Here is a 24,911-nt window from a genome sequence, read left to right as displayed (position 1 = left end):
GAAGTCTGATTATGACTGCTGTTCTGGATCAGATTATTTGCTCATAATTCGGGTTATTTTCAAACAGTGGCCAAACAACAGATCAATTAATTATTATAGACTATATTTTCCATTTTTGCTAAGCGGTTTGTTCTGAATTAAATAAAAGCCTGTCCCATACAGCCGCGTGTGTTACGCCGTGTTTTGTTGATGCTATCATCTTTGCCTTGCGCAGATGATCCTTCATAATTAAAAATAAAAAGTCCAGGCCGGCTGCATGGCTGACGGTGTCACTTTGTATCGGCCGCGTCTTCTATCGAGGGAAAGTTATTTATCCTATGTTTTATCGCCCAGCCCCAAAGTGACACAGACCCGTTCATTCACAAGAAATCATCCAGCTGCACTCTCAAACAAGGTGCGGAGTGAGAAATCTGCGGCACTACTGCACAGTACTGTAGTTGGCTCATTTTAAAAACACATTTTGGAGATGACGAGACACATGACCGAAAAAAGAGAGTGAGACGTGGGCTATAGTCTACTGTAGCTGCCGTCGTTACATTTTGTCATTGAAAAACTAGGCTACTATATTATTTACTGTCTGCAGCTAGTTCTCCTTTCATCCTCTTGTATTCTGTATCATGAACAGCGCCACTCCTAATCGCGGCGATATGTGATACATAATCATCAAGTCATAAAGCAAGACAGGCTTTATCATATTACAATAGTTTCTGTGATTTAGGCAGTGTATACAGTAGTTAGTTCTAGTTTAATAGCCTAGAGTTTAAGCTGTGGATTACTGCACAGATCACTGAGTCATCCGCCTGTCGTCCTCCGTTCTCACAGATGCCACCTGGCGGTTGTTTGGCACATTGAGGCTTTTCATTAAAACCTCTTGTCTCGCCAAAGAAAAAAAATGCATGAGTCTTGTGCCGTCTCGCGTGGACCACGCGTGAAGTCCGCAAATTTGAACCAGTAACATCTGTATATAGTTGACAAATAGCCTACCTGTTACACAGAAATGCCTCGCTGTGAGGTAACGTACAGTATATTAACATTGACTACTGGTCATATCAGACGGAGCTAGACTGTATGTTGAGTGTAAATATTCAGAAAGAGATGCTGACCACTGAAATAAGACTTTGCATTTAAATGAGGAGGTCAACATTTTAATGACTTGCCAATGCGCTGTTAACGTAAGGTGTGTCCAGAAGAAAATGTAGCAACCATATCAAAATAAATGGTTGAAAATTAGAATAATTCTGTGAAATTCATCAGCATTTTGAACAATTTCTACTTCAATTTCAATTTTCTATTTTTTTTTGTGTAGAATATAGGCAAGGCAAGGCGATTTTATGTGCATAGCCCATTTTTACAAACAGTTTGTCTCAAAGGCAAAATTGCATCATAGCAACATCCTCTGCCCTTTAGAGGTAGGTATTGAAATTTCAATGACCTCAGTGTCTTCACCGCAATTTCTCATTACTTTTCTAGTCATTTATATGAAACATCAATAGGGTATAGTTACGTAACATAACATACATGTATTTAGGTTATAGCAGCCTGTCTGATTTATTGGTCTAGCTCTTCCAAGATGGAGAAGAATGACAAAGTGTGGCTGACTGGGGAAAATATTTTTTAGTTTTATTAACCATAGCATAATATGTGTGTAGCCTACAGGTGCAAACATGTCGTATCACTAACCACTGTGGTAAATTGTTTCAGACTGGCTGTGGTTGTTTTGTCAATACATGTTCTGACTTACACTAGTATGGCAATTGTTTGCTCATAAAGGAGATAGCTCATCCAGGCAACATTAAGATAAAGTGATAAACATTTGGGTGGGACCTTAACCAACTGATGATTGAGGGAGGAGAGGCTGCAGTGCACTTTGTACCTCAAGGCAAATAGTGTTTTGTATTTCTGTACTGTATGTTGTCCTCCAGCACAACTCCATATCCCCGGGCTGCCACGACGGAAAATCTCCTTCTGTCAAAGAACTGCATTCAAAGGCAGCGGATGAGGATGGTCTGATGTTTTGAGATGTTTGTCTGGAGATTGTTTGCTATTTTGACTTAGCTAATAAGCCGAAATCCAGGTCCTGATAGAACATAACCTGATGGGAATATCTATGGCCCGTCACTAAGTGAGTCCAAACTACAGATCATCAATTGGAGATCATAATTTTAAATGCTTGTTTGTACGAAAAATGTTGCTGGTGAATAGACAGAAAATGTCCTGCTCTGTAGCTTCAGCATCTCTGATGCCCTGCTGTATTGTCCCTGCTCTTTGTTTTCATATTTCATTAGCTGGGTCAGCAGCATGTAACGTCACCTTCAATTATCCTCCCTGTCAGTAACCGACAGTGCCTGTCTGCTGGCTTTAGTGATTACAGGCTTCAGGGGACAGGTAATCAGGTCATGGTTACACTGTCACCCTGTCAGACTGCTGAGACCACAGGGAGCATATGGGATGAAAGAACTCTCCCATCTCCAGTAAGTTATCTATTAGCAGGCCTACACATGCTGATATTGTCTAATGTGCAGTACAGCACTTTACATCACAGCACAGTGTAGTGTGTTGATATTTCTCTTCTGTTAGATTCCAGTTGTGAGCAACACAGTCAACTTTATAGGCCAAAGGTAAATGTTAAATTATTTGGCTACAGTTGTTCATACAGTGCAAGATGTGCATTTCTCAGTCTGTGATGGTGGATGATATTGTTCATATACTGTAGACATTGAGCTCTAAGTATTACTGGGCTAACCTCAATTAGCTGCAAGTGTGGCATATTTACAATGGATCAAATGACTACTTGTATGTGAGAGATGTCCAAGTAATAAAGCCACAAAGAATAATGTCCTAACTCTACAGTTCCCCTCAGCTGTATGAGGCATTTTGTAACATTTCAGCTCATTGTTTTGAGTTTCTGGACTGCAATTCTCTAAATTCTCTGCTAAATCCATACACTACACTGGTATCAAGCAACAGGCACACTCAACGTAGAAGAGAGTTTAGTATCTAAACCGTCAGATGTTTCCCTCAAGAGATGTTAAAGACCTAAAACAGACAATAGTGGAAGGGTGAATACTATACATTCATCAGATATACAACTTCAAATATTGCTACAGTGGACTGTTTGGTCCTGTCAGTTTGAGAGGTTGATCATATTATTTTAATGTCGTGTTCATAGCTTTTCCCTCACAACATATTTTTCAGCTAAGGCCTTATAACTAGATTTTATTCCCCATGTGAAAACTTTTATTCAAGGTTGTGTCCTTTGGTGCAGGTTCCGCCAATTATCCAGATAACTTTATTGTCATCCAAGAGTAAAACCCAAAACCTCTTGTGTTGTAAAGTTTGAAAATGCATTTCATTTTAAATGTGGCCAAGTCGTGATCAAATTAGGAGGTTTTTTTTTTTTGGAGGGACAGTGAATTCTTTATGGTACGTCACATACTGGATGATACTATGTCTTTCCAGTTGGTGCACGCACATCAGGTTCTGGTTAGTGTAAATCTGATTAAGATGTATGTTTCTTGTTTTTACATTGAACATGGAACATAACTTATACATTCATTGTTCGCTCAGCCTGTTCAAAGAAGCGGATGGGACATTAAAGCACCCAACTGTCAGTCATCCTTGAACCAGTTAACAAATACAGGAATACGTGTTGGGTTTAAAAACAATTAGCAGGATTTTAGCATGTACAGTAAATGAAAATATTTCAAACCTGCAGTAATACATATTTCTGTCAGTATCTTGAGCTAAAACAGGACACTCCAAAAAGTGGTTATCGTACTCTAGGTTGGCTGGATGTCTGACATTGTTTTATGAGAATCAGAACTCCACTGTGTCCTAATGTAATCTGGCTAGAAACATTTCTGGGATCCTTTCCCATTTAATCAAATGCACTTAGTCTTTTAGCAAGCATTTGTTTCCGAGTGTTAATGTGCGTGTGTCAGATTCGTTTTTTGACATTGTGGTTACTGATAGGGTTTAACATATTACTGAGGTGATGGAGATGATTATGTCAGTTGATGTCATGGTTGTCGGACAGTTTGGCTTTATTTGTTCCTGTCATTCAAAGTGAACAGAGTGAGGTAATTCAGAATCCAGCCTGTGCCTGTTATTTCAAAATAAAAGTCTCCTGCAAAGTTTAATTGTGAATCCATGACTTTTGCAGTTGTGGCAAAAAAAAAAAAACTACTGCAAGTAAACTAAAAATGGTAGAAAATTAATCAAATGTTGTTGAAAGGCAATAAGCAAGTCCAACCAAGTAACAACAGGTAACGGTGCCAGTCACTGACAAGACAAGTGTTCGAAAAAGTTAAACCAATGTCAAGACCATAATTTATTTTAGAAAAAAACCCTTTGAAGAAAGAGTTAAAGCAGAAGTAAGTGATATATTTGTGTTAATATAAGTCTTAAATAGTTATATCTTCCGACAGCAATCACTTACATAGAGTGTTTGGTCTGAATCACGGGTCTGTCAGTCACTCTGCTCTGCTCTGAGCCGAGGAGAAAACATTTATCGTATCCTACAGTTTTTATCCAATGAGGAGAGAGAACGGCATGCAGGGCTGTGTGTGCAGCCAAGGGACGCCGTGAATGTGGCGACGTAGGGACGAGGACTGTTATGGTGCGTTCAAGGAAACTCGTATTTTTCCGACCGTGAAGTCGTACCAGTTCGATCTGGTACGAGTTCACGGGTCGGAAGTTACGAGTGGCCGTTATAGTGACTTTCACCGGTAAAACAGGTCGGAAAAACACGAGTGGGTTGCCTGGAACGCTACAAAGTCGTAAGTTGTGACTTGAAGCTGTAATTTACGATTTCAAAAGCCTGCCTGGAATGCAGCATTAGCGAAAACGACCGGACCACTTACTTCTGCTTTAACTGCCTTCCATCAACTTCATCTTCAAGCTCTTTCATGTAGATTTTCAGCCATAGTTGCTCTGTTTGATTCAGCCATTGGTGTTTGCGCCTCAGTTTTACTTTAAAAAAAAAAAAAAACTCTAATTCCAGGTATTTATAGCAGTAGTGCATCATATCAATTAAGGATGGAAAGTGGAAAGAGCAGAGATTTGGTTAATTATATCTCAGTGTGAAAGAATCACTTTTGTGATAGTTTAAAACACATGTATTGTGGAAATCAAAATTGTTCCACGTAACATGACAGTCTACAACCACTTTCACCACAGCCCTGTCAGCTAGGTCCATTTGTGTGGCTGCACGGAGCCCGTGTGCTCCCCAGTGGTATTTCCTCTCCCTCCTAGTTTCCCTAATGATAGAATATTTGGTGCCTTGTGGTCAACAGAAATAGCAACACTTCTGAAGGACAGGCTTCTCTTTTTGCACCACACGTTGCAGAAATAGAGGCTGCACTGTGTGTGTGTTTCATCGAGATGCTATTTTAAGTCCTCCGTGACTGACTGACTGACTGACTTAGTTTTTTGTAGTCAATTACATGGCCTGCTCCAGCTAATGCAGGCTGTTTCTCCGTGGACTGATGCATTTCTTATCCTCTTTGATGAGCTGCAGCGATGAATGGCTAAACAAATCAGATGCTGTGTCACAGTGAGCAGAGAGGATGAGAGGGTTTAGCTGACTTTTCCTGCTGTGTAGGCTTGTTACCTTACTGTGCTGATGATAATATCCAAACTGTGATATGATTATTGGACAGCCCTGACTCCTTTTAGTTCGGTCTGCTGCGCCTAAATCTTCAAGTTAAAGGTTTAATGACATGTGTATGATGTGATTCCATGTTGAATGTGTTTTGAAGAAAATATCTTGTTTTCTTAAGAATTTTCATCACAACTATTGCTATGACTCCAGTCATTTTGGAGGGTCCTTAACAGTGAACTTGTGTCAAATACGTGAGGAGAGAAGTGATTTGATCTTCAATTAATAAAATGCATCTTTTCCAACAAGAGTAAAACCGCTCTCCTCTCCTCTCCTCTCCTCTCCTCTCCTAATCTACTGGACCTGAGAACTCGTCCCCAGTAATCAGGCCTGAGCTGGTCCTTCCAAACCAGCCAAACCTCTGGCTGCCTGCCGTCTGACCGCTGGGCCACACACCCGCACGTTTGATGCTAAATTTGCCGCAGAGGAGCTCAGAAATTACACTCAATAAATAAAGAAATCAAATATAACAATTTACAAATATTAGCCTTGCAATCTACTTCCCTGCAGTCACATAAAACTGCCTTTGTTGCTCCCAGTAAATAGGTTTCCTTTGGCTTTGCCAATTTAAACAGTAATGTTGGGTCAATGCAGCGTGGCTTGGCTTAATTAAACTCAATGTTGATTTGCAGAGACAGTGTCCAGACCAGAAAGCGGTATGGGTCTACTCAGAGTCCTGACACGGTTCTTAATGGTGCCAACACTTCGTTAATGCCAGCACATGAAGGCAGTCTCACTCTGAACTGAGGTGAGGACTCTGTTGTACCAGAAACTTCCACATACTCTAGTGTTGTGTGTTTAACCTAGAGGTCTTTTGACTATGAGCTAATAAAATGATAATTTATCATAAAGATATATGCCTCCTTTTTTACCTTTAGAACAAATATAATAGTTTAAAGTTATTTGTTGGATTATCTTTCAACAAGTACAAAATAAATGAAAGAAACAAGAAAGTTTCTGAATGGAAGCTTTAAATCCACCCTGGCTTATTTTGCTCAGCTTTGACATTAGGATAAATTTGCACCGCTTTACACACCTCTAGTCTTGTGTTCTCCAGACTGTATTTTTTTTTTTTTTTGGGGGGGGGGGGGGGGGGGGGGGGGGGTTGTGCATAACAATTCTGGCCTTATGTTTTCTTATCACCAATAGGGATTGTCCCTAATAAACTGTGGGTTGATTTTTTGGTGATTGGTGATTTGGTGAACACAAACCGACGTCAGCTTGCCTTGCTCCAGCCAGGCCATTCAGTCTGATCTTCATTTCCAATAGAAGCAACCTGTATGATCTCACACAGCACTTTGAGCAAATATACTCCCTAATCCCAGGTGACCCAGAGACTGGTCATACGATTGCAGCTGTAATTCCTTTCCCTCATCCCAGTAATTCAGTGAAAACGATGTTTTCAAGTCCCTAAAACAGAGACTTGAGGAAACCTACGGGTTCTCATTTTTAAACCTGTGGTCTGGATGAGCTGAAACAATGACATCCATGGCCCGACACCTCCTCTATGGCCTCACCTCCTGACTGGGTCTTTTTGGCATTTCTGCGTTATTTTATTGAGACAATAAAGACTCATCCTTGGCTCTCAAAATAAAGGAGACTGATAAATGCCAAAGGGATTAGTGATGAATCGTAATAGAGGTAAAAGTTTGAAATAAGTCAGTCATATCACCCAGCTGTGATTTGCCAAATGTACAAGCTCTTACAGTAGAAAGATGTCTTTACATATAATGAGACTGAATTGTGTGTGCTGCATCTGATGCCTTAAGGATTGATCTTGTGAAACAAAGAACAGAGCCAGTGTTTATTTAAAAACATAAAAAACAAAAAAAAATGACTGATAGAAACTATACTGCAACACTACGCCATCAATCGTGTGTATTCTGGGTTCCTATCTCACTTCAGTCCTTCTATCTAGTCTTATATGAGTGTGCCAAGATTTAGGCTACACATTCAAAACAGCCCTGTATTTCTCTGTTGATCGAGAGAGATGGTTGTCACAAATTTAAAGCTGTAGTTTACATTCCTAGATGCAGCTACCAGCCTCCATGAACAGTTTGGGTCCTTTCAAACAGGCCAAAGCTTTGAGCATGTATCACTCAAACTAAAATATACAGAAAACATCTGCTTAAAGAACTTTAGTGGCACATGTTCTTCATGGGCTTCCTGTCTGAAGTGCCACTTAAGGAGGAGCACGTTCCATGACTTCTGTATTAGATTGATGCTGAATGAATGCATGTGGAAGCTCTTGTGTAATGGCTCCAACTGAACTCTACTTGTCCTGTACATACATACGTACACTTCCTTGAAAAAGAGCCCACTGTTTACCCAGTAATCTCAAAGAGAGAGCTGGTAGTGTTGGAGAACGTGTTTATGTGAGTGTGCGAGGGAGTGGGGGGGGGGGGGGGGGGGGATAGGAGATTGCCTGGAGGACCTTCAGGAGAGAGGCCTCAGATCTACTTACCATCGCTTCACAACATTAAAAGGAAGACATTACTTTGCTGAAAGCACAGAATTTCAATGAGAGCAGGAGCAAACAAAATGTTAAAGAATTCATTATAATAACATTTAGTAGATCAAAAGATTGGGCTGAGGCTAGAGATACTTCTCAGTGATGGAGTTATGTGGCTCTGTGCACTCATCAGCAGTGAATGTAGAGCAGGAAAGGGAGGAAAAGATTGGTTGTACAGTATTTACCGTGATGTTTTTAAGGTTCGTGATTGGTCTCTGTAGATAGTAGCCTATATGACAGTCTTCAGCACCACCACCATGTCGCAGTTGACAGCTACAGCAGAGAAGTGTTCCATAAATAATACAAAACTTACCCACAATAAAATGTCTAAAGATGACTAGACCTATGTTTTATATTTTATTGTGCTGTATTCTTGCGTTATCCCAAATGTTTCCAGCAATTTTAAAACCTAGAGAGATCTGTGATTTTAATCACAGTAAGTGTGTTTCATTTGGGTTGCATGTCATGACATCATATCTCCTATGTGAAGGCGTCACTGTTGTGGTGGCCTGCCAGACGTGATCAAAATTGACTTTGTATCCTGTTTTAAGCCACATTTTATGTTACATTTTTACGTCTTGGTTGCTCTCAACTATATGTTTTAACCAGATGAAGGATTTTAATCATCGGATGTCTGGCTCCCAGCCCCTCCAAGATGTTCTCTGTCCTCTGGACAGTGCTGGTGATTCACCTTTTTTTTTCTTTTCTTTTTTTTCTCTTCTCTTTATGTGAAACTACATTATTCAGAGCTTCCACTGGATTTAATCAGATCAGCTGAAATTGCTTCTGGTCCATCTGTTATCAGGTGGAAGACACCTGCAGACAAATCTGCTTGAATATCTCTGGTGACAAGGAGCCTTGAGAGGCTCTTTCTTCCCTTGCTACAACCAGGATAGAGGGGTTGACAATACCCCTCAACAACCTGGCTAAGATCTGTCATCTCACCTGAATGTCTCAACATATATCAAATGAGCCCTAATATTGAAATGGATCTGTTTTCCCAGCTATCTCGACCTCAGTCTATCTCTCCTCCCTCCAGGCCACAAATACAGGTGTCTGGTTCTCAAAAGCAGACAGCAACAGTGAGTTTCATCGTGGTTCATCGGGGGAAATATCTACTGATTGGGACAATTCCCCATCCAAGGTGTAGAAGTTATCCACTGTCTATGAGAAAAATGTCTTTTACTGCCAGAGGCGCTTATGATTCAAAACTTGCAACTTGGATTAAGTTTAATTTGCGTCATACTGTTATTTCTTTTTTTTTGTGAACAACTGTTTTATTGGCATAATTTCACACAACAAGGTCAAATATTACCAACAGTACAAACATTGTCATACTGTTATTTCAAAGAAATAAGGTTACTTTTTGGTTGTTTTATGTTAATTTTCTCATTCACCTCTATTATTCTACTGACTTTTTAAAAGAAATGTTCTTTTATTCTTGGTATTCATAAGGTTGGTACTGTTTGCCACCAATGTCATTTCACTTCAGCCTTCAATCACCGCAACTCAGTGTCACTGCTTAGTTTTGGAACAAAATGTGACAAGAGCAGAAAGCATTGTGCCAGATTGAAAGTTAAGTTGAAGACCAACTTTTTTTTCTGAAAAGAGCAGAGTATGGAAGGGGAAGCATTTTTACAGGGCAGCTTGTGTTTCAATCTGTGTTGCAAGCATGACATCAGTGTCTCTGTGTTGAGACAGGAAAATCTTATCCCACTGTCATAAAAGCAACACAATAATGAAATGACATCACAGTGGGCCAGTAATTAAATGAGCAGACTGCAGTCTTGGAGTTTTTACTAGGCTGGGAGATTGTGAGTAACACTGCAGCATGCAGGAGAACAGGGTGTTGATGAATGTAAGCCTGAAGCTACGAGTTTGAGTGTGAAATTCACAAATGTATTATCACTGTGTTTTCTTAAGGAGCACTTATTATTTGCTTGTTAGTGTGCGCTGCATAAATGTATACACACACACGCTCAAATGGGGTTTTTAATACTCTCATTTCCTTCTTATGGTGATCCATATGCCACAGTGTAGCTCAAGCTCTTATTTGACAACTGTTTGGGAGGGTCTCGTGGTATGGCAAATGACAGCTAATGCCATCTAATCTGCCTGGCCTTCAGCCTGGCATTAAATGGCTGGGCTGCTGGTGGGGCAAGATGACTTTAATTATTACATTTCAGGCAAAAACTCATTAGCTCAGTGACCTGCAAAGCAGCAGAGGCCAGTGTCGATACTCAGGCTGCATGATACTAGAGGCTAGCCTGTCTGACTGTGGGTGATGAATTAATCACAGAGCGTGCTCCTGCCGCGGCCGGCAGCTACAACATCAGCACTTGGTTTCCTTGCTCCTGTCTCACTATGAAAGACACTTTCCTGTCTCAATGATCCACAGAGACGGGTGAAATAGGACATTTCAGGTTTTGTCATTGGGCAGATTAACAAAGAGACTCATTTGCAGCTGTTGTTGCTGGTTGTGACGTGTGTATTAACTTCTGCTTATTCTATATTATTCAAGGACTGTTCATTGTGCCAGAGCATCATTTGCATGAGGAAATGCTAATTCCATCGCTGGCGCTTTTAAGTTGCTGCAACTCTATTATGCCTTTACATAAATTGTCATTCGCTTTCGTTACATCAAAGAAAACTGGTATTCACAGCTGAGCATGTGGGGAGGGTCGTTCTGTAAACAGGGAAGTGTTAAACATTTCAGCCAGTAAACAAGCCTGATCTCACTCCATCTCCCTCAGGGAGCTGGTCCACCACATAGCCTGCCTGTTTACCATGAATAAGTTTCCCCAAGAACTTGAAAAAAAAAAAAAAAAACTAAATTTATGAGAACTTCAAAGAATGTCCGGGGTTGCCGTGGGGGGTGGGGAGGGTAATCTTCTATCAGTCCGCCTTGTTATGCCTTGAGCATTTTCTTCCTGCTGATGGCTATGATGCAAATAAGCTTCTGGAGGGAGAGGGATGAGATGTAGCAAAAAAGGGAAGTATAGTACAGTATACCAAGGGGATGGTCCGAGCTGCTGGGAAGGTAAAGATAAGAACGAAGAATGTAATCTGTGTCATCAGTCCGTAACACTTTTGGAAACAGTGACGAAACAGAAACTTTCATCTTCCAACAAATGCATCTCACCATTGGCTGTCTGTGCATTGATAACCAGGACCAGCTTAATGATCTACTGAATCAAAATTGTGTTTACTCCTGCACAGATCGGAAAACAGTGGTTCCTTTATTCCACTCCATTGTAGAAAATTGTGGGGTTTACCTATTGGTGCATGCTGGGTACCATCAGCTTGAAGCCTCATTGATTCACTGTTGGAATGACTGGAGCAGAGGTCACGTTGGGGTCAGCACAATTAGAGATGAGCCCATGGTCTTTGATGAGGAGGAGGGATGAAAGGGTAGCCAATTACTCTGCGCTGTTTTTCACTGGAAACAGCCTGGTGCTGCTAAGACTCAGCATGATTAACCTTCACCGTTCTAATTTTGTTTTTTTCTTTAAATGAGGAAATGTTAAAAGGAAGGTTGTTAATTAGTGCTCATGATGTTAAAGCTGTCATTAGAACAAAGGTTTTTACACTTACAATGACCCCATTTATTGGGGTTTATTGAGGTCAACAGGCTGGTGTTAGAGGGGGCTTGGGGCCGGGTGATATGCACTTCACTGTGTGTGGAAGAGTTTATAAACCATTAGCTGAGGAATAATTGGTGAAATGATTGTCTGCATGTTATCAAGGTTTTAACCTTGATAACATGCAGACAATCATTTCACCAATTATAACATTTGGCTGTTTGTGAAGGTTGAAAAACTCTCAGCATGTGTTAAAGCATTGAAAAGCTAGGAGGCTTTAGTCACAGTGTCTGTGATGCTGTGAATGAAACCATGACAATTCCTAACCCAGTGATTTATGGTGGCCAATCCATCAGTTCTCCCTGTATCACATAGCCCAAGTGCACCAAGCTTTGTTGGTTTAGTTGGAAGGGAATGGTTTGATATTTTGTGAAAAATTACTTTTTCACTTTCATGCAGATTATATGTGTAACATGATCCTAGTCAGTGGTCAGCATGGTAAACATGAACCTACAACCCGTAGCTTAGCCAAAAACTTTAGGAGGTTGGGAATGGCTGGTTTGGCTTAAGTCCAACTATGAAGCTAAGTAGTTTTCGTTGTTTTGTTTTTTTGTTTTTGACATCTCCATCTCCAAGCCCAACTAACTACAGTAGTTACTAAATAGCTGTTTGGCTTGCTTTTCCACTTACTTCCAGTCTTCATGCTTTTTTTTTTTTTTTGGCATTGATCCTTTGATCTACGGCAAACCGACTTAATGCCAGGCTGGTGAATTCATTTGTTTTGGCTTTAGTTTTTCATTCAAGGTGTGGATAAAACAGATCTACTAACCTAGTTAGTTAGTTAAAACCTAACTTAGCTGGCTGTTTGGCTTCCACTCTGTATGCCAAGCTAAGCAAAATGGTGTTAATTTAGCTTTAATGTGCGAGAATGGTATTGATCTTACTTTAGATAACAAAGTTAAGGTGTTCAACTAATCTATCAAATGCTGCAAAAACTGAAGCCACATACACAGAGGTAGAGGACAATGTTGTGGACAGTGCCTTAGTCTCCACTGGACACGTATACTATTTGTCTTTCCTCTTTCTTTCTTTTTGCAGTTAAACTAAAAACTTCTGTTTTAGTGGTGTTTTTTTTCTTCTTTCATTAAGTTATTACTTCTAATAAAATGAGGGTCTATGGTTTGTTCAGGCTGAATTTGATTTTTGACTTCTTGTCTGGTTGCATGTTTATTATTCTACTGTTACACTGTCACTTGATTAAATTGTTGTTGATGGAGTAAGAAACTTGCTCTCAGCTGAATGAGAAATGCAGTGGTGGTGGTGGTGGTGGTAGTATGTGTGTGGGTGTTAGCGGTGGTGGGAGGGTTATTTCCACTGCTCCCTGTTTGACAGATCATGTAGGTGGAGTAGTAGTCAGAGCTAACAGGAAGTTAGTGGAAGGGTTTTTCTGTGAGTTTTGCTGTGTCCAGTCCTGCTGTGATCACTCTCTGTTGTAATCGATACTATTGTCTTTCCTGTCGGAGCTATCGGAGAGCCTGAGACACACATTAGTTGATATTCTGTGATAGCACTGTGATACTGGGTTTTTAAGTGATGTTGTCAGTTCTCTGAGGAGAAGACAGATGGTTTGACATTCAGTTATTCATGGACAGATGAACATCATGCAGCTCATCAGCAACACCCTGTTCTCTTTCAAACTCCCACTTTCTACACTTTCAGAACTGCCCATTACAGTCATAGGTCACGGTCCTCTGCTGTTACCACAGAGCATTTCTGGACTATTGCTTACTCATATGACAATCAATGATGGGTATAAGGTGACACTATCAGTCACAAGGCGCTGAACAAAACCTACAAGCACATCGGAATCTTAATTGTTTTTCATGTAAAGTCTGAAAACACAAGTTAGTGGTTTTACAGGAAGTTGTGTGCCAGGTTATTTGGCTGGGCACAGCAATGGTGTTGAGTCTCAGCTCATTGCCTCTCAGTACCACAGTGATGACAAGATGGATTACTTTATGAACGCGCCAGGCAAGATGTCCCCCCTGCTTCCAGATGTTATGCTAAGCTAAGACAGCTAAAAGAATGTGTATTTCCAAAAATGTGTTTATTTCATGTGAATAAACATGGGTAGACTTTTTCATAGGCTAGCTAGTATGGCAGTGAAACATATCAGCCATCACAGCAGACAGAGCAAGAACATCTTTATTTTCCCCTCATGGTGCCATCATGTAAGGCATTCAGAAAAGTTCAATTTGCCTAAAACACAATAAGTGACATTCTCCTATTGTATAGGCATAAAAGCTATACAATCCTGTGCAATCCAACCTTGGAAAAGTGTGTTTCACACCCTAACAAAGAATGGTCACGCTTCCAAAGATCCACAGGAATTGGATTTCATGGGTGAGATAAAGAGGAGTGCATTTGGCTGTGAGGTTCGCTCTGGGGGCTTAGCACTTCTTGTTAGGGATACATTCAGAGGCAGGGTGTATTTTGAAGTTAGAGACAGGCGTCGAGAAGGTCAGAGCAAGTATAGTAAGAAAACTGCAATATGATGCGATATAACTAAATAAAATAAAAAAAGCACTATTCAATACTTGATCCATGATCACAAAAATATCATACTGATTCATTTGTGACTCATTTTTAAGTTGTGTTGTTTTCCAGAGTTTATAATCAACGTTTTGATATACAATCTAAAGGCATTTAGCATATTACCAGAATTACTCAAAAACATTAAGAGACTCTGTGTAAACAGACAATTTAGTAAGTAGCAAATGTCAGCCACTGAGGCCATACGTGTTTTTAAATCTATATACAATGCAACGGCATTATATTAGATTTAGAGTCACATTAGGTGTGACTTTTCTTTTGGCTGTAATGACATTATAATAAATGGTCCAGCCTTGCAGATGTCTGTGTGAGTGCTGGTTGCTGCAGACTGTTGGCTCGTCTCTCTGTGTTGTATTGATTTTCACACCAGCCAGATAGAGTTTCTGCCATAGTAACATATTACATCTTGGCTGATCAGGACAACTTGTCTGGGAAGCACATGCACAAGAAGATGTAGAACAGGCAGTGGTAATGCTCCACAGACTCTGCAGTCTGAGACATAGATTAATTGTCCAACATAGAGAGGGCTGTCTGCAAACAGCTGGTAAAGTTGTTTTATGTTGTATTCTGCATGTAAGCTTCCATTTCTCACTAACATTACAATAACAAAGCAGTCTCAGCCAGGGCAGCTTGATGTCAGTGTGCCAGTGAATCTTAACCTTTAACACTCTGATCATCTGTTAGGTCAGCCCTGTCTCCTAGAAATGATATTAATTATACTCATTTCATTTGTAAACATGTATTGCCTCTTGAATTTCTTTGCAAAAACTAACCAGCCATGTACAGGGTATGAACCGTTTCTGGTGTCACTGTCGGATCCCTGATCACCAGCTGTAGACTCGAACATAATAATGATGATAAAAAATAAAAAATAAAAACAAGCCAATAAGCAATTATGTTTCTAATAATAGGAAAACAAATTAGTAATATATGCAGGGTTGAAGTAGTTGATTAGGGGTCTGAATTTCTTCATAAGCAGCAGTTTGATGACTCTCAAGAGTGATAATTGAGTTTACCTCTCAATTTAATTTTCGAAACCATTTTGAATTTTGGTAATGACTGAATGGAAGAAACTTTTGCTGTTGTGCTAAACTTTTTACTCTCTTGCAAACTGAAAATAGACATCAGAGTTATGTTTTCTGGTGTTTAAAAGTAAGGCACTGTATTGATGTTACAGTATTTATTACCTACATAAAATAAATAAAACCACTCACTGAAGACCTCAGACATCAAATCTGTCCTGAACAAAAACAAAGTAGCGGCAACAATGTTAGATGTATGCAGCAGTAGCAGCAGTGTTAGTGTCAGTCCCTGTTTCAGCCTTTCGATCACGGCAGACAGGAGAGCAGTTCTGAGTCAGTTTGATTATTGTGATTAAGAGTGTTTGTTGCAAAAGCTGGAAGATTATGTCTGAAGTGCTGAAAAGTGGCTCCTGCTTTTCCAGGGCTTAACTCCTAACTAACCAGTGACTCTATCCCACTTCAAGGATTTAGCTCATTCAAAATAAGCAATATAACATAACTCATAACCAGACATGAAATGTCTCTCTTTTATTGTGGAAATGAAAACTCAGAAGAGTTGTGTTGTTCTTTCCTTTTCAAAATATTTGTGTCTTGCCATCAAATCATCCAGATTGTAAAACAGATAAATCCTCGTGACCTTTAAATCCCAAATATGCAAGGAGCCTTTGTTGCACTGTGTATATCCTGAACTGACTTGGCAGGGTCAGCTGGGATCTGGGCTGGAGAACTGGAAGGGTTAGATGATAACGTGCAGCAAACCAATCACTATCACATACAACATCACATAAATGTTCAAGGATGAAAAAAATAAAATTAAATATGCGATAGAAGTACATTTTCAATAGGAAGCAATGAAACAATCAGTCAAATGGAACAACACCAGAGCACGCAAAGGATGACTTCAGGAAATTAGGCTTTAAATGTATTTTAAATCAACATGGCATTTTCTATTTAATTTTATTTGTTCTTCATTGATCTGCTGTATGGAGCATTTTGGTGACTGGCACTCAATTGTATGATCTTTTATCAAATAAAGAGGTCATTTAAATCAGTAAAAGTCACCAATAAATTTCCACTGGTGCGTGACAAATGCATTTGTCCCATCTCCCAACCCTGAGAACTGGGTCTGCAGTGGGGGTTTTGGTGGCTCAGCTCTGGGCTCCACATGCTGCAGTAATCCAGAGAGGGTTAGGATAAAGCCTGGCTTCGCCTCACTCTCTGCCTCCTCCCAGATCAGATGAGATTAGGAAAGAGCTAAGGAGCTCTGGGGGAAGGCAAGGCTGAGAAACACTGAGGCTGAGGAGGGACACAGCAAGGCAGGTGGGCACTCCTGCAGGAGGAGGAAACTGGAGAGCAGAGGCGAGTTTACTCAAGACTGCAGGGTTGAATATGTTGATGCACATGAAGGAGTACTGCTGTGGAAGATAGTTTGGTGACAGACAGACCAGGTGCGTAAAGAAGTAGATGGTCTAGACTGAATTTAGAGTTTTTTCTTGGTGTGTTTAGAAAAGATCCAATGTTTGAATGTTAAACTTAAAAACAAAAGACCAAAAGTACTTTGCAAGAGACTGCGTGGGATGAATGGAAGACTTGTCTTTACTACGGCATACATTTTTCAACAAAATACTGTTTGCATATGTAGTTCATATTGTAGCCATTTGAAGATATGTGTAAAATCAATTCCCTGTGTTTAGCAAGCTGTGTAGGTATTGGGTAATCTCTAACCCCTTGTTCAGCACTGCTCCTATATGCACCATAAGATCTGTACAAATATTGACATTGTTAATGCTTCGGGTCTGAATAACACTGGGATTAAACTAACTCAATCTCTGCCATGCTCTGTTTCAGCAAACCATGCCAAGCTGATACTGGAGTAACAGAGCTGACAGTGGGACTGGGACGTGCTGTATGTGAGGATCATCGGTGGAAGCCTTCACTACCTGAAGCCTACTGATATTCTTCTTCAGCTTTTATTGGAAGGTGTTTTGGCAATGGGGAGGAAGAAGATCCAGATCACCCGGATCGTAGATGAGAGGAACCGACAGGTCAGAGTCCCCTTCTTCTGTCTTCTGTTATTATAATACACCAAAACCTAAGACCTGCCGTGCACAAACGCTACTGCACTGACCGTACCAAACATCTCCTCTGTCTTCTGTGTCAGAACATGCATTGTAACAAAAACACACACTGTATTTCTGCCGGGAAAAATGTGGCTGCAGATTTTAATGTTTTGGTTGTTATATTTAGTTTTTCATGGTATCTGATGTGTTGATATGTGGCCTCTGAAGAGCCTCTAAAGTAAGAGGTTATTTTTGTATCCAAAAGGAATAACCCAATAGCCCTTATATATATTAGATGTTTTCATTAGAAAGACCAAACAATATCTGGATGTGATGTGTAAGTATTACAAGGTTCAGAACCACTTTGTGACGGTATCCCTCAAGGAACCTTTTGTGGGTCCCCTATAGTTTCAATGTAAAGACCTCCTAAAGACTCTTGTCAGCTGTTTTTTTGAGAGTGCAGTGGTCACAGCTGGTGGCGAGGGCAGTAATTTGAGGTTAGCTGGGTCCAAACGGCACCCTGTCATTAGCAGGGTGGGTCAGCGTTAGGGACACACAGTGGCCTTCTCTCCTCGCAGTCTCCTCGCTCAGCCACACTGCTGCCCACTGGAATCCCTCTCTGTCTGTCTCCTCTATATATATCACCTCCAGCAGCACAACAAATACCAGCCTGTCTGGAAGGAAGGCACAGGCTCTGGAAATAGGGATGTGGCTGGAAAGTAAATATCTGGGATGATGTTTATATTTGATGTTTGGTTGTCTTGGCCGGAGCATTTGTAGATAGACAGTGCAGTAGCTGTCGGGAGTGCACTATCACTGGAGCCTGCTGTATATTTAGGTTCCTGCACTCTATTTTAGGAAGTTCTTTTATCTGTCAAGTGCATCAAGTGTTTTCAGTAGTTTTTTCCTCTTTCCTCAAACTATCACACCATTACACACTGTGCAGATTATATGTTGGTGACATTACTTTAGCAGCGATACACCATCCACCAGCACACACACACACATATTCTAAAAGAGGAACAAGGTAGTTCTTTGTTATCTCTTTTCGCAGACACATATTTGTAAGTCATGCTGAAGAAATAATGAATGTAATTACAAACTTTGTTAAAAAGGAAACTGATTTCTCCGCCAACAAATGCTAACCGCTCTTGGAACCACAGTGAGAACAGCAGCGTCCATTTTTACCACTATCATTACTGTAATGAGATGCAACATTAATTCAGTGAGAACTGCTGCTCCAAAATGTTTCTGGCTTTAGTGCAGATGTTCAGCTTGGATGAACGTGAACTCGGTTCTTTGCTGTCTAACTGGAACATGTGATGTTAGACCCTCCAACATCTTAGACCATTCAAAAACAAATTATACTGTCCTGGAGACACATGACATCATATCATCCCCATTGGGGAATGTTAAAATGTTTTAAGAAGACTATACTTTTATGACCAAAGAGGAGACTAAATCACTTGTTAACGATACTGTATGTCATTCTCTCACAGCTTTCCTCTCTTAGAGAATATATAAAGCTATAGTTCTTTCTTAATGCTGCTCTCTATAGTTCCCTGGGTAAAAGCCTCCAAGTGGGGATGGAGAGTGGCTGTAAGACTTTGGGTCCCACACATTGAACCTAACAACAGACATGCTTTGGTTTTTAGTTAGACCGTGTCTATTTAGTCAGTTATCTGATATATTTTAACCTACATTGGCAAGGCAAATTTATTTGTTTAGCACATTATCTAGACAGAGATCATTCAGTGTGCTGAAGAAGCATCAAATAGAAGTAAAAAGCATAAGGGAAAGGGTAAGAATAAGAAAACAGTACATAAAGGTATTAAGGGAATTGCTCTCTTTTCTCCATGTTAGTTAAAGCCCCAGCTGCTGCAGCAGCATTGATAGAAGCATTTCTTCGTACATCTTCAAGGTCAATGCTCAGAAATTTTAGACTGAACTGAATTTTGTGTGTGACCAGTGAAAACCCAGTGATGGTGAGGAGGTGTCAGGAGAGCACATAAAATAGCTTGATTGTTCAATTCAGGAGCATATAGGAGCAAGAGGAGCAAAAAAACACTGGAGAGGAGTGGGTGTTCTCTTCCAAGTTATGTTTATAGAATAATTCATTCTTCCCCTCAGTGAATTGCAACATTTGGCAAAGCAAAACCCCAAGGAACCTGGAAAAAACAGCTTTTAGACAATCAAGTGTGGATGGATTATACCGTATATAGTGTTGCAAATCACTGAATCCTGCTTCCACATGTCCATGGTGTTGAAGAACTTGACAGTTTTTTTGGATGAAGTTATACTTCTCTGTTGGTATCAATATTTTCTCTTGTTAATGTTTTGAAAAATTAAGACTCCTAACCTTCCAACTGCTGTTAAGTTGCCTATTGCTGTTGTTAAAAAGACCTGAAAAAACTGCCCGTGAGCTGCAGAGAACATGAAGTGGGCCGGTATGAAGCGCATGAAATACACCTGATACTGCTAGAAATCTAGGTGTGAGACAATGTGAGAGTCAGAGGAAGTTTATGAGTCAGGATCCCAGAAGCTGTGATGGAGGGCAGATGCAAACAGTTGACTCACTGCAGGGAGTTAGCCACACACCAAAGAAGGAATGAAGGCATGACGGATGCGTGACCTGTGGGTTGTATGTGGACTTGATGTGGGCTGTAAGTTGTTCACTCTAAACAATGCAGTTTGGTCAAGGTGTGTGTCATGGCTAAGGGGAACATGGTTGATTGCTGCTTGTCACAGCACAATACAACACCATCTACATGGTTTTATGTCTTCAAGTAGGGTGTAGTGACATTATTTGGACTTTCTAGGAATATAATGACTATGAAGTAACACCTAAGGGTGGATGTCTTCATAGTAATCATTGAGGGAGGGGAAACATACTGAGTTGCTTTACCCACCCACATTTCCTTTCATTTCAATTCAGTGGGATTCCATTAGAGACAATTTTCCAGGTAATTGCCCCCCTCTTGGGGGAGGTCAGCCTCTTACACGAGGACCTCCTACCTTCATAGGTCGCCTCTTTATTCCTGTGCCTTCAAGTGTGACAGTGAAACATTCTCAATCTCTTTTCTGAGTCCATTGCCTTATTATCAATTGTTCTGGATGAGAGCAATAAGAGCAGTAACAACCGCAACACACCCCTCAGATAAGAGGCTGCACTGGTACCTCCTCTATTGACATCAGCTATTTGAATTTCATCACCTAAAATATTATTATCATGATTATATATTTCCACACTCAATCATGGAAGATAAGAAATTGATGAGAATTACAATGTGATAGAAAGTTTAATTCTGCTTCTCTTGATAATCATTGTGTAGCTTCTGGCAAGACATATTTTTAGTACAACTAATTGGGTGTCAGGAAATCAATCAAAAGATCATGCTTTGAGAGTAACGAAAAATAATTCAATAAATTATTTTCAGTTTTCCATGTGAACTCTTTGGATAGTTGAAGGAAACTTGACTGATCCTGAGCATTTGTCTTTCCAGGTGACATTCATGAAGAGGAAGTTTGGTCTGATGAAGAAGGCCTACGAGCTGAGCGTTCTGTGTGACTGTGAAATCGCCCTCATCATCTTCAACAGCTCTAATAAGCTGTTTCAGTACGCCAGCACGGACATGGACAAAGTCCTGCTGAAATACACAGAGTACAACGAACCCCACGAGAGCAGGACCAACTCTGACATCGTCGAGGTGAGTGCTGGTCATGACCTCATGTCAGTGCTGGTGTTCTCGACGGAGAAGCTGACAAACGTATTGCACAGAGCAGCAGGGTCCTGTATGTGTACCGTTTTGAGTTTGGTGAGAAAATGTGAGCGTTGTTTCTCCTCTTTGTGTGGGTGGCCTATTAAAGCCCACTGTATGCTTCAGACAGTAGAAGGATAAAAAGAAGCCTAAAAATACAAATAAAAACATTAATACAGAATAGACAACATTAAAAAATAATAAGAAAACAGACTGTAAAACATAATGTGTAATTAAAGTGCAACATTATTACATTACAGCAGTGGAGATGAGAGCAGTTTGTAGTGTTACTGTCATCACTCAAAGATCCCCATCTATGATTACACCAAGAGTCTTTGATGCTCCAGGCTATCCCAAATAGAACATTTTCAATCTTTATTTAGTTGGAGTGGAAGTTTCGCTGCATCTATCACTTTTTTAAGGCACAGACACAAGGAGTCAGTGAGACTGAAACCATTAGGTGTAAATAGTGTTGTGAGTGTCAGTAATAGACAAGAGGTAAAGTGCAGTAAGTGAAGTAGAGGGGATGAAATAAAGACCTAGAGAAACAAAATCACTGAGTCAAACATTATTGAGGCTTTACACTCAAACTCTTCACGATTGAAAATCCCTCAGTGTTTGTTTTTAAAGCTCTGATGCTGCTAGCATCCGTTTTGAGGATTAGGGAAGGAAATGACTGTAGTATGTGCTTTAGAAAGATGAATTTCCTAGAAAGCATAGTGACTCAGGATTCATCAGAACGGGTCCAGCTGTGTCTGCCTTCAGTGCTCGCTACATTAGGTGTTAACGCACTCCAGTTGTAGCTTACCCACTGTGAAGAACGTAGATGTTTCCAGTGATAAGATCCACCCATCCACCCGTTCTGCGTGCTCCTGCACAACCTCTGTCATCAGTGTGGTGACGCTGGCAGTGTTGCATCATGGTCCCTGAGCAGTGCTATCCTGTCCCTCACAGCACGTACTCATAGCAGCTGCCATTAAAAATGAATGGTCATCTTGACTCATGTTTTGGCTGTTTATGTAAGCTTCAAATGCGTGTCTTCCTTGCTGAGAGCCTGTATTTACTGCTCCCACCCATCCTCCTTTACACACACACACGGACACACACACAGCAGCAGCACTGTACCAAATGCAAAATGGGTGTAAAGGAAGCTTAACTTCCTAAATTAAGTGTTTGTTTTCAGAAATTCCTCTTCCCACTTCCTGGAAAGGAAAAAAAGTTTCAGTGTTTCAGGGGAACCAATAGCTTTCTTTCCTCACTGTGTAAAGTAAATCTATTATAGTCTGTATAGGACTGAAAGTGATAAACTGAAACAGAAAAGTTGATTTCATCCTCTAAAATAGTCATCCCCAACCTTTTTTTACAGATGATATCTAACCAATCAAACTGATCTCTAAAACAGCTCAGATGAATGAGATAAGATTCAGTGAAACACGAAAATACAGACATGATAACACCATCAAAGGGAAAAAAGAAGCTTCTTAGTAAGTAAGGAATCCAGGGATAGCAGTCACCACATCAAAAACAAACAGCAACTTGAAGTAGCTCTTATTTTCCAAAATGCAAACAAACATGGGCTCAAGTAGCCTACAGTATATACGTATATGATGCAAACAAAGCTGACAGTGTAACTGAACTTACAGCTGACTAATAATTGTTTGGTGTTAGGAAGGTGTGTGCTTGTGTATTAGCTTTATGTACATTTGGGGTATATTTAAGTTTGGACTATTCATCTATAATTTTTCTATAGACTATTCTCAGAACCAACCTACTCTAAAACAGGGTGAGCTACTGGTAGCCACCTGCTGGAAACCAATGTCGATATGCATCAATAATATTGCCTGTAAGGAATCCAAAGAAAATATTCCCATCTATTCTCCTGCTGTAAACCACACACAGACACCTGTGTCAGCCCTGTAGCCTCTAGCAGCATTTATTTGCCTACATTAGCTCTCATTTGTTTCTTCCCACAAATGTGACATAGAGACACAACCTGATCAAAACATACCCTGAAAAGTGGGATGTTGCTCTTTTACATATCGGTCAGTGCATCTGCAACATTAAAGCATGGAATTTGACTATGTGTAAAATAACACGCCGCTGGCTGCAGCAGGCAGCCTGCATGTCAGGAGGGGTCAGAAGCTTCTGTGGGTTCATTGTTGTTGTTGATGTAACATGATGTTTGCTGGTGATTATCTTTCCACAACACAAGCACACACACACACGCAGCTAACAAGTTCCTTTGTCTCACACACAGGCAGCCTCCGTGTGGTTGTTCAAGTATGTTTTACACAGTCAAATTGAAATTTGAGTTCCACTCACTTAATAATCCAGTAGCCATTGTTCTTTGTCATTTTCATAGAGGGGGTGAATTCACTTTCAGCTGTTTTGATAACTTGGCTGTCAGGGTATTTGTCCTGTTTAATGCAAGACTTTGACTGTTAGAAAAATGTGCTAATTTGCCATCTTGCAAGTTGGATGAGAAGACTGAAACCACTGTTATGCCTGTATAGTAAAAGCAATAAATAAGTTGGTGAACTTTTGAGGTGCTGGTAGGTGGATTTTGTTACCTTTGAACAGAGCCAGTCCAGTGTTTCCAGTCTCAAGTTTGCCATGCTAAGTTACAGATACAGTAAGGCTGGTATCAATTTTATCCATCTGACTCTTGGCATGAATGTGAATCTCAAACTATTCAAAGCTTTGACATCATTCAACCTTTGGAAAACCCCAGAATACCAAACTAAGCCACCTTGCTTACTCTGAGATAAAGGAAACTTAGCCTATCTTGCCATTGTTGCATTGCATTGCATTTATTCCCATTTGTTACTTTATGTTTATGCTGTTTTAACACACCCTCTGCTCACAGTGTGTCAAACAAACATTATGGTGATGGCACATAGCCATACTGTATAAACACAGCATTGAGTATTGATTTAAATCATTATTAGTATTATCATAATTACTTTGTTGCAATTCTTGAAACAAAACAGGTATCCACAGATCTAGTTGGAATCAAGTCATGACCATAAGTGGTTTCTGAGCAAAAGTTCACTTTTTTCAGTTTGACTTTAAGCAGCAGGTTCTTTTGAAATGCGCTCCACAGATCAACCTCCATATGGTGGAGACAAACGTGTAACATCAACCTGACACAAAGACTGAAGCCAAGAATTACTGTGTGTGTGTGGTGTGTGTGCGTGTGTGTAATGATGATGATCTGCCAGCTATAACAACTACAAAGTCTCGACTGCTCTGCTAATGTCACAAAACAGATTACTTTTGTCATAATAATGAGACGGGTTTGTGTGCTGCAGAGTTAAGTTTCAACAATAACAGAGCAGCTGTCCAAGGTATGCAGTGCAGTCATCTCAACCTGCAGAGCACAGAGATGAATGAGAACCACTAGATCCACATTTCACTGAAACACAGACACTTGTTTAGGCCTATACGATAGCCTGCCTCAATCTGTGGAAACTGTGTGTGGACTGTGTAAGTGTGCGAAAGTGTGCGAGCTGAGCTTATCTCAGCCATAGATGTGTCGAATCACATCTCAAACACTCCCTTGTCTGCCCTATTCTTAGCCTACGGGGCAGTCACCCGACTGGAAAAGACTCACTCCAGGGTAAGAGGGAGCCTTATTTTATCTTTGATGCAGCCCTAACAGCAACAAGGCAACACCCTCATATGTTAAGATGCTTAATGTTGCAGC

At 40.4% G+C, this 24,911-nt stretch overlaps 1 protein-coding gene across 1 annotated transcript in view; it reads left to right on the top strand.

Moving 5' to 3' along the window:
* LOC311005372 (myocyte-specific enhancer factor 2A-like) overlaps positions 1-24,911 on the top strand; it is a 42,967-nt gene that overhangs the window by 3,614 nt on the left and 14,442 nt on the right. The window contains exons 2-3 of the mRNA XM_083997758.1: positions 17,236-17,432; positions 20,951-21,154. Coding sequence (XP_083853884.1) covers positions 17,379-17,432; positions 20,951-21,154 — 258 coding nt within the window. The 5' untranslated portion in view covers positions 17,236-17,378. The remainder of the gene's footprint in view (positions 1-17,235; positions 17,433-20,950; positions 21,155-24,911) is intronic.

The sequence above is a fragment of the Trachurus trachurus genome (assembly GCF_905171665.1).
Source record: "Trachurus trachurus genome assembly, chromosome: 3".
Classification (NCBI taxonomy): domain Eukaryota; kingdom Metazoa; phylum Chordata; class Actinopteri; order Carangiformes; family Carangidae; genus Trachurus; species Trachurus trachurus.
This window is presented reverse-complemented; position numbering and strand designations above follow the sequence as displayed.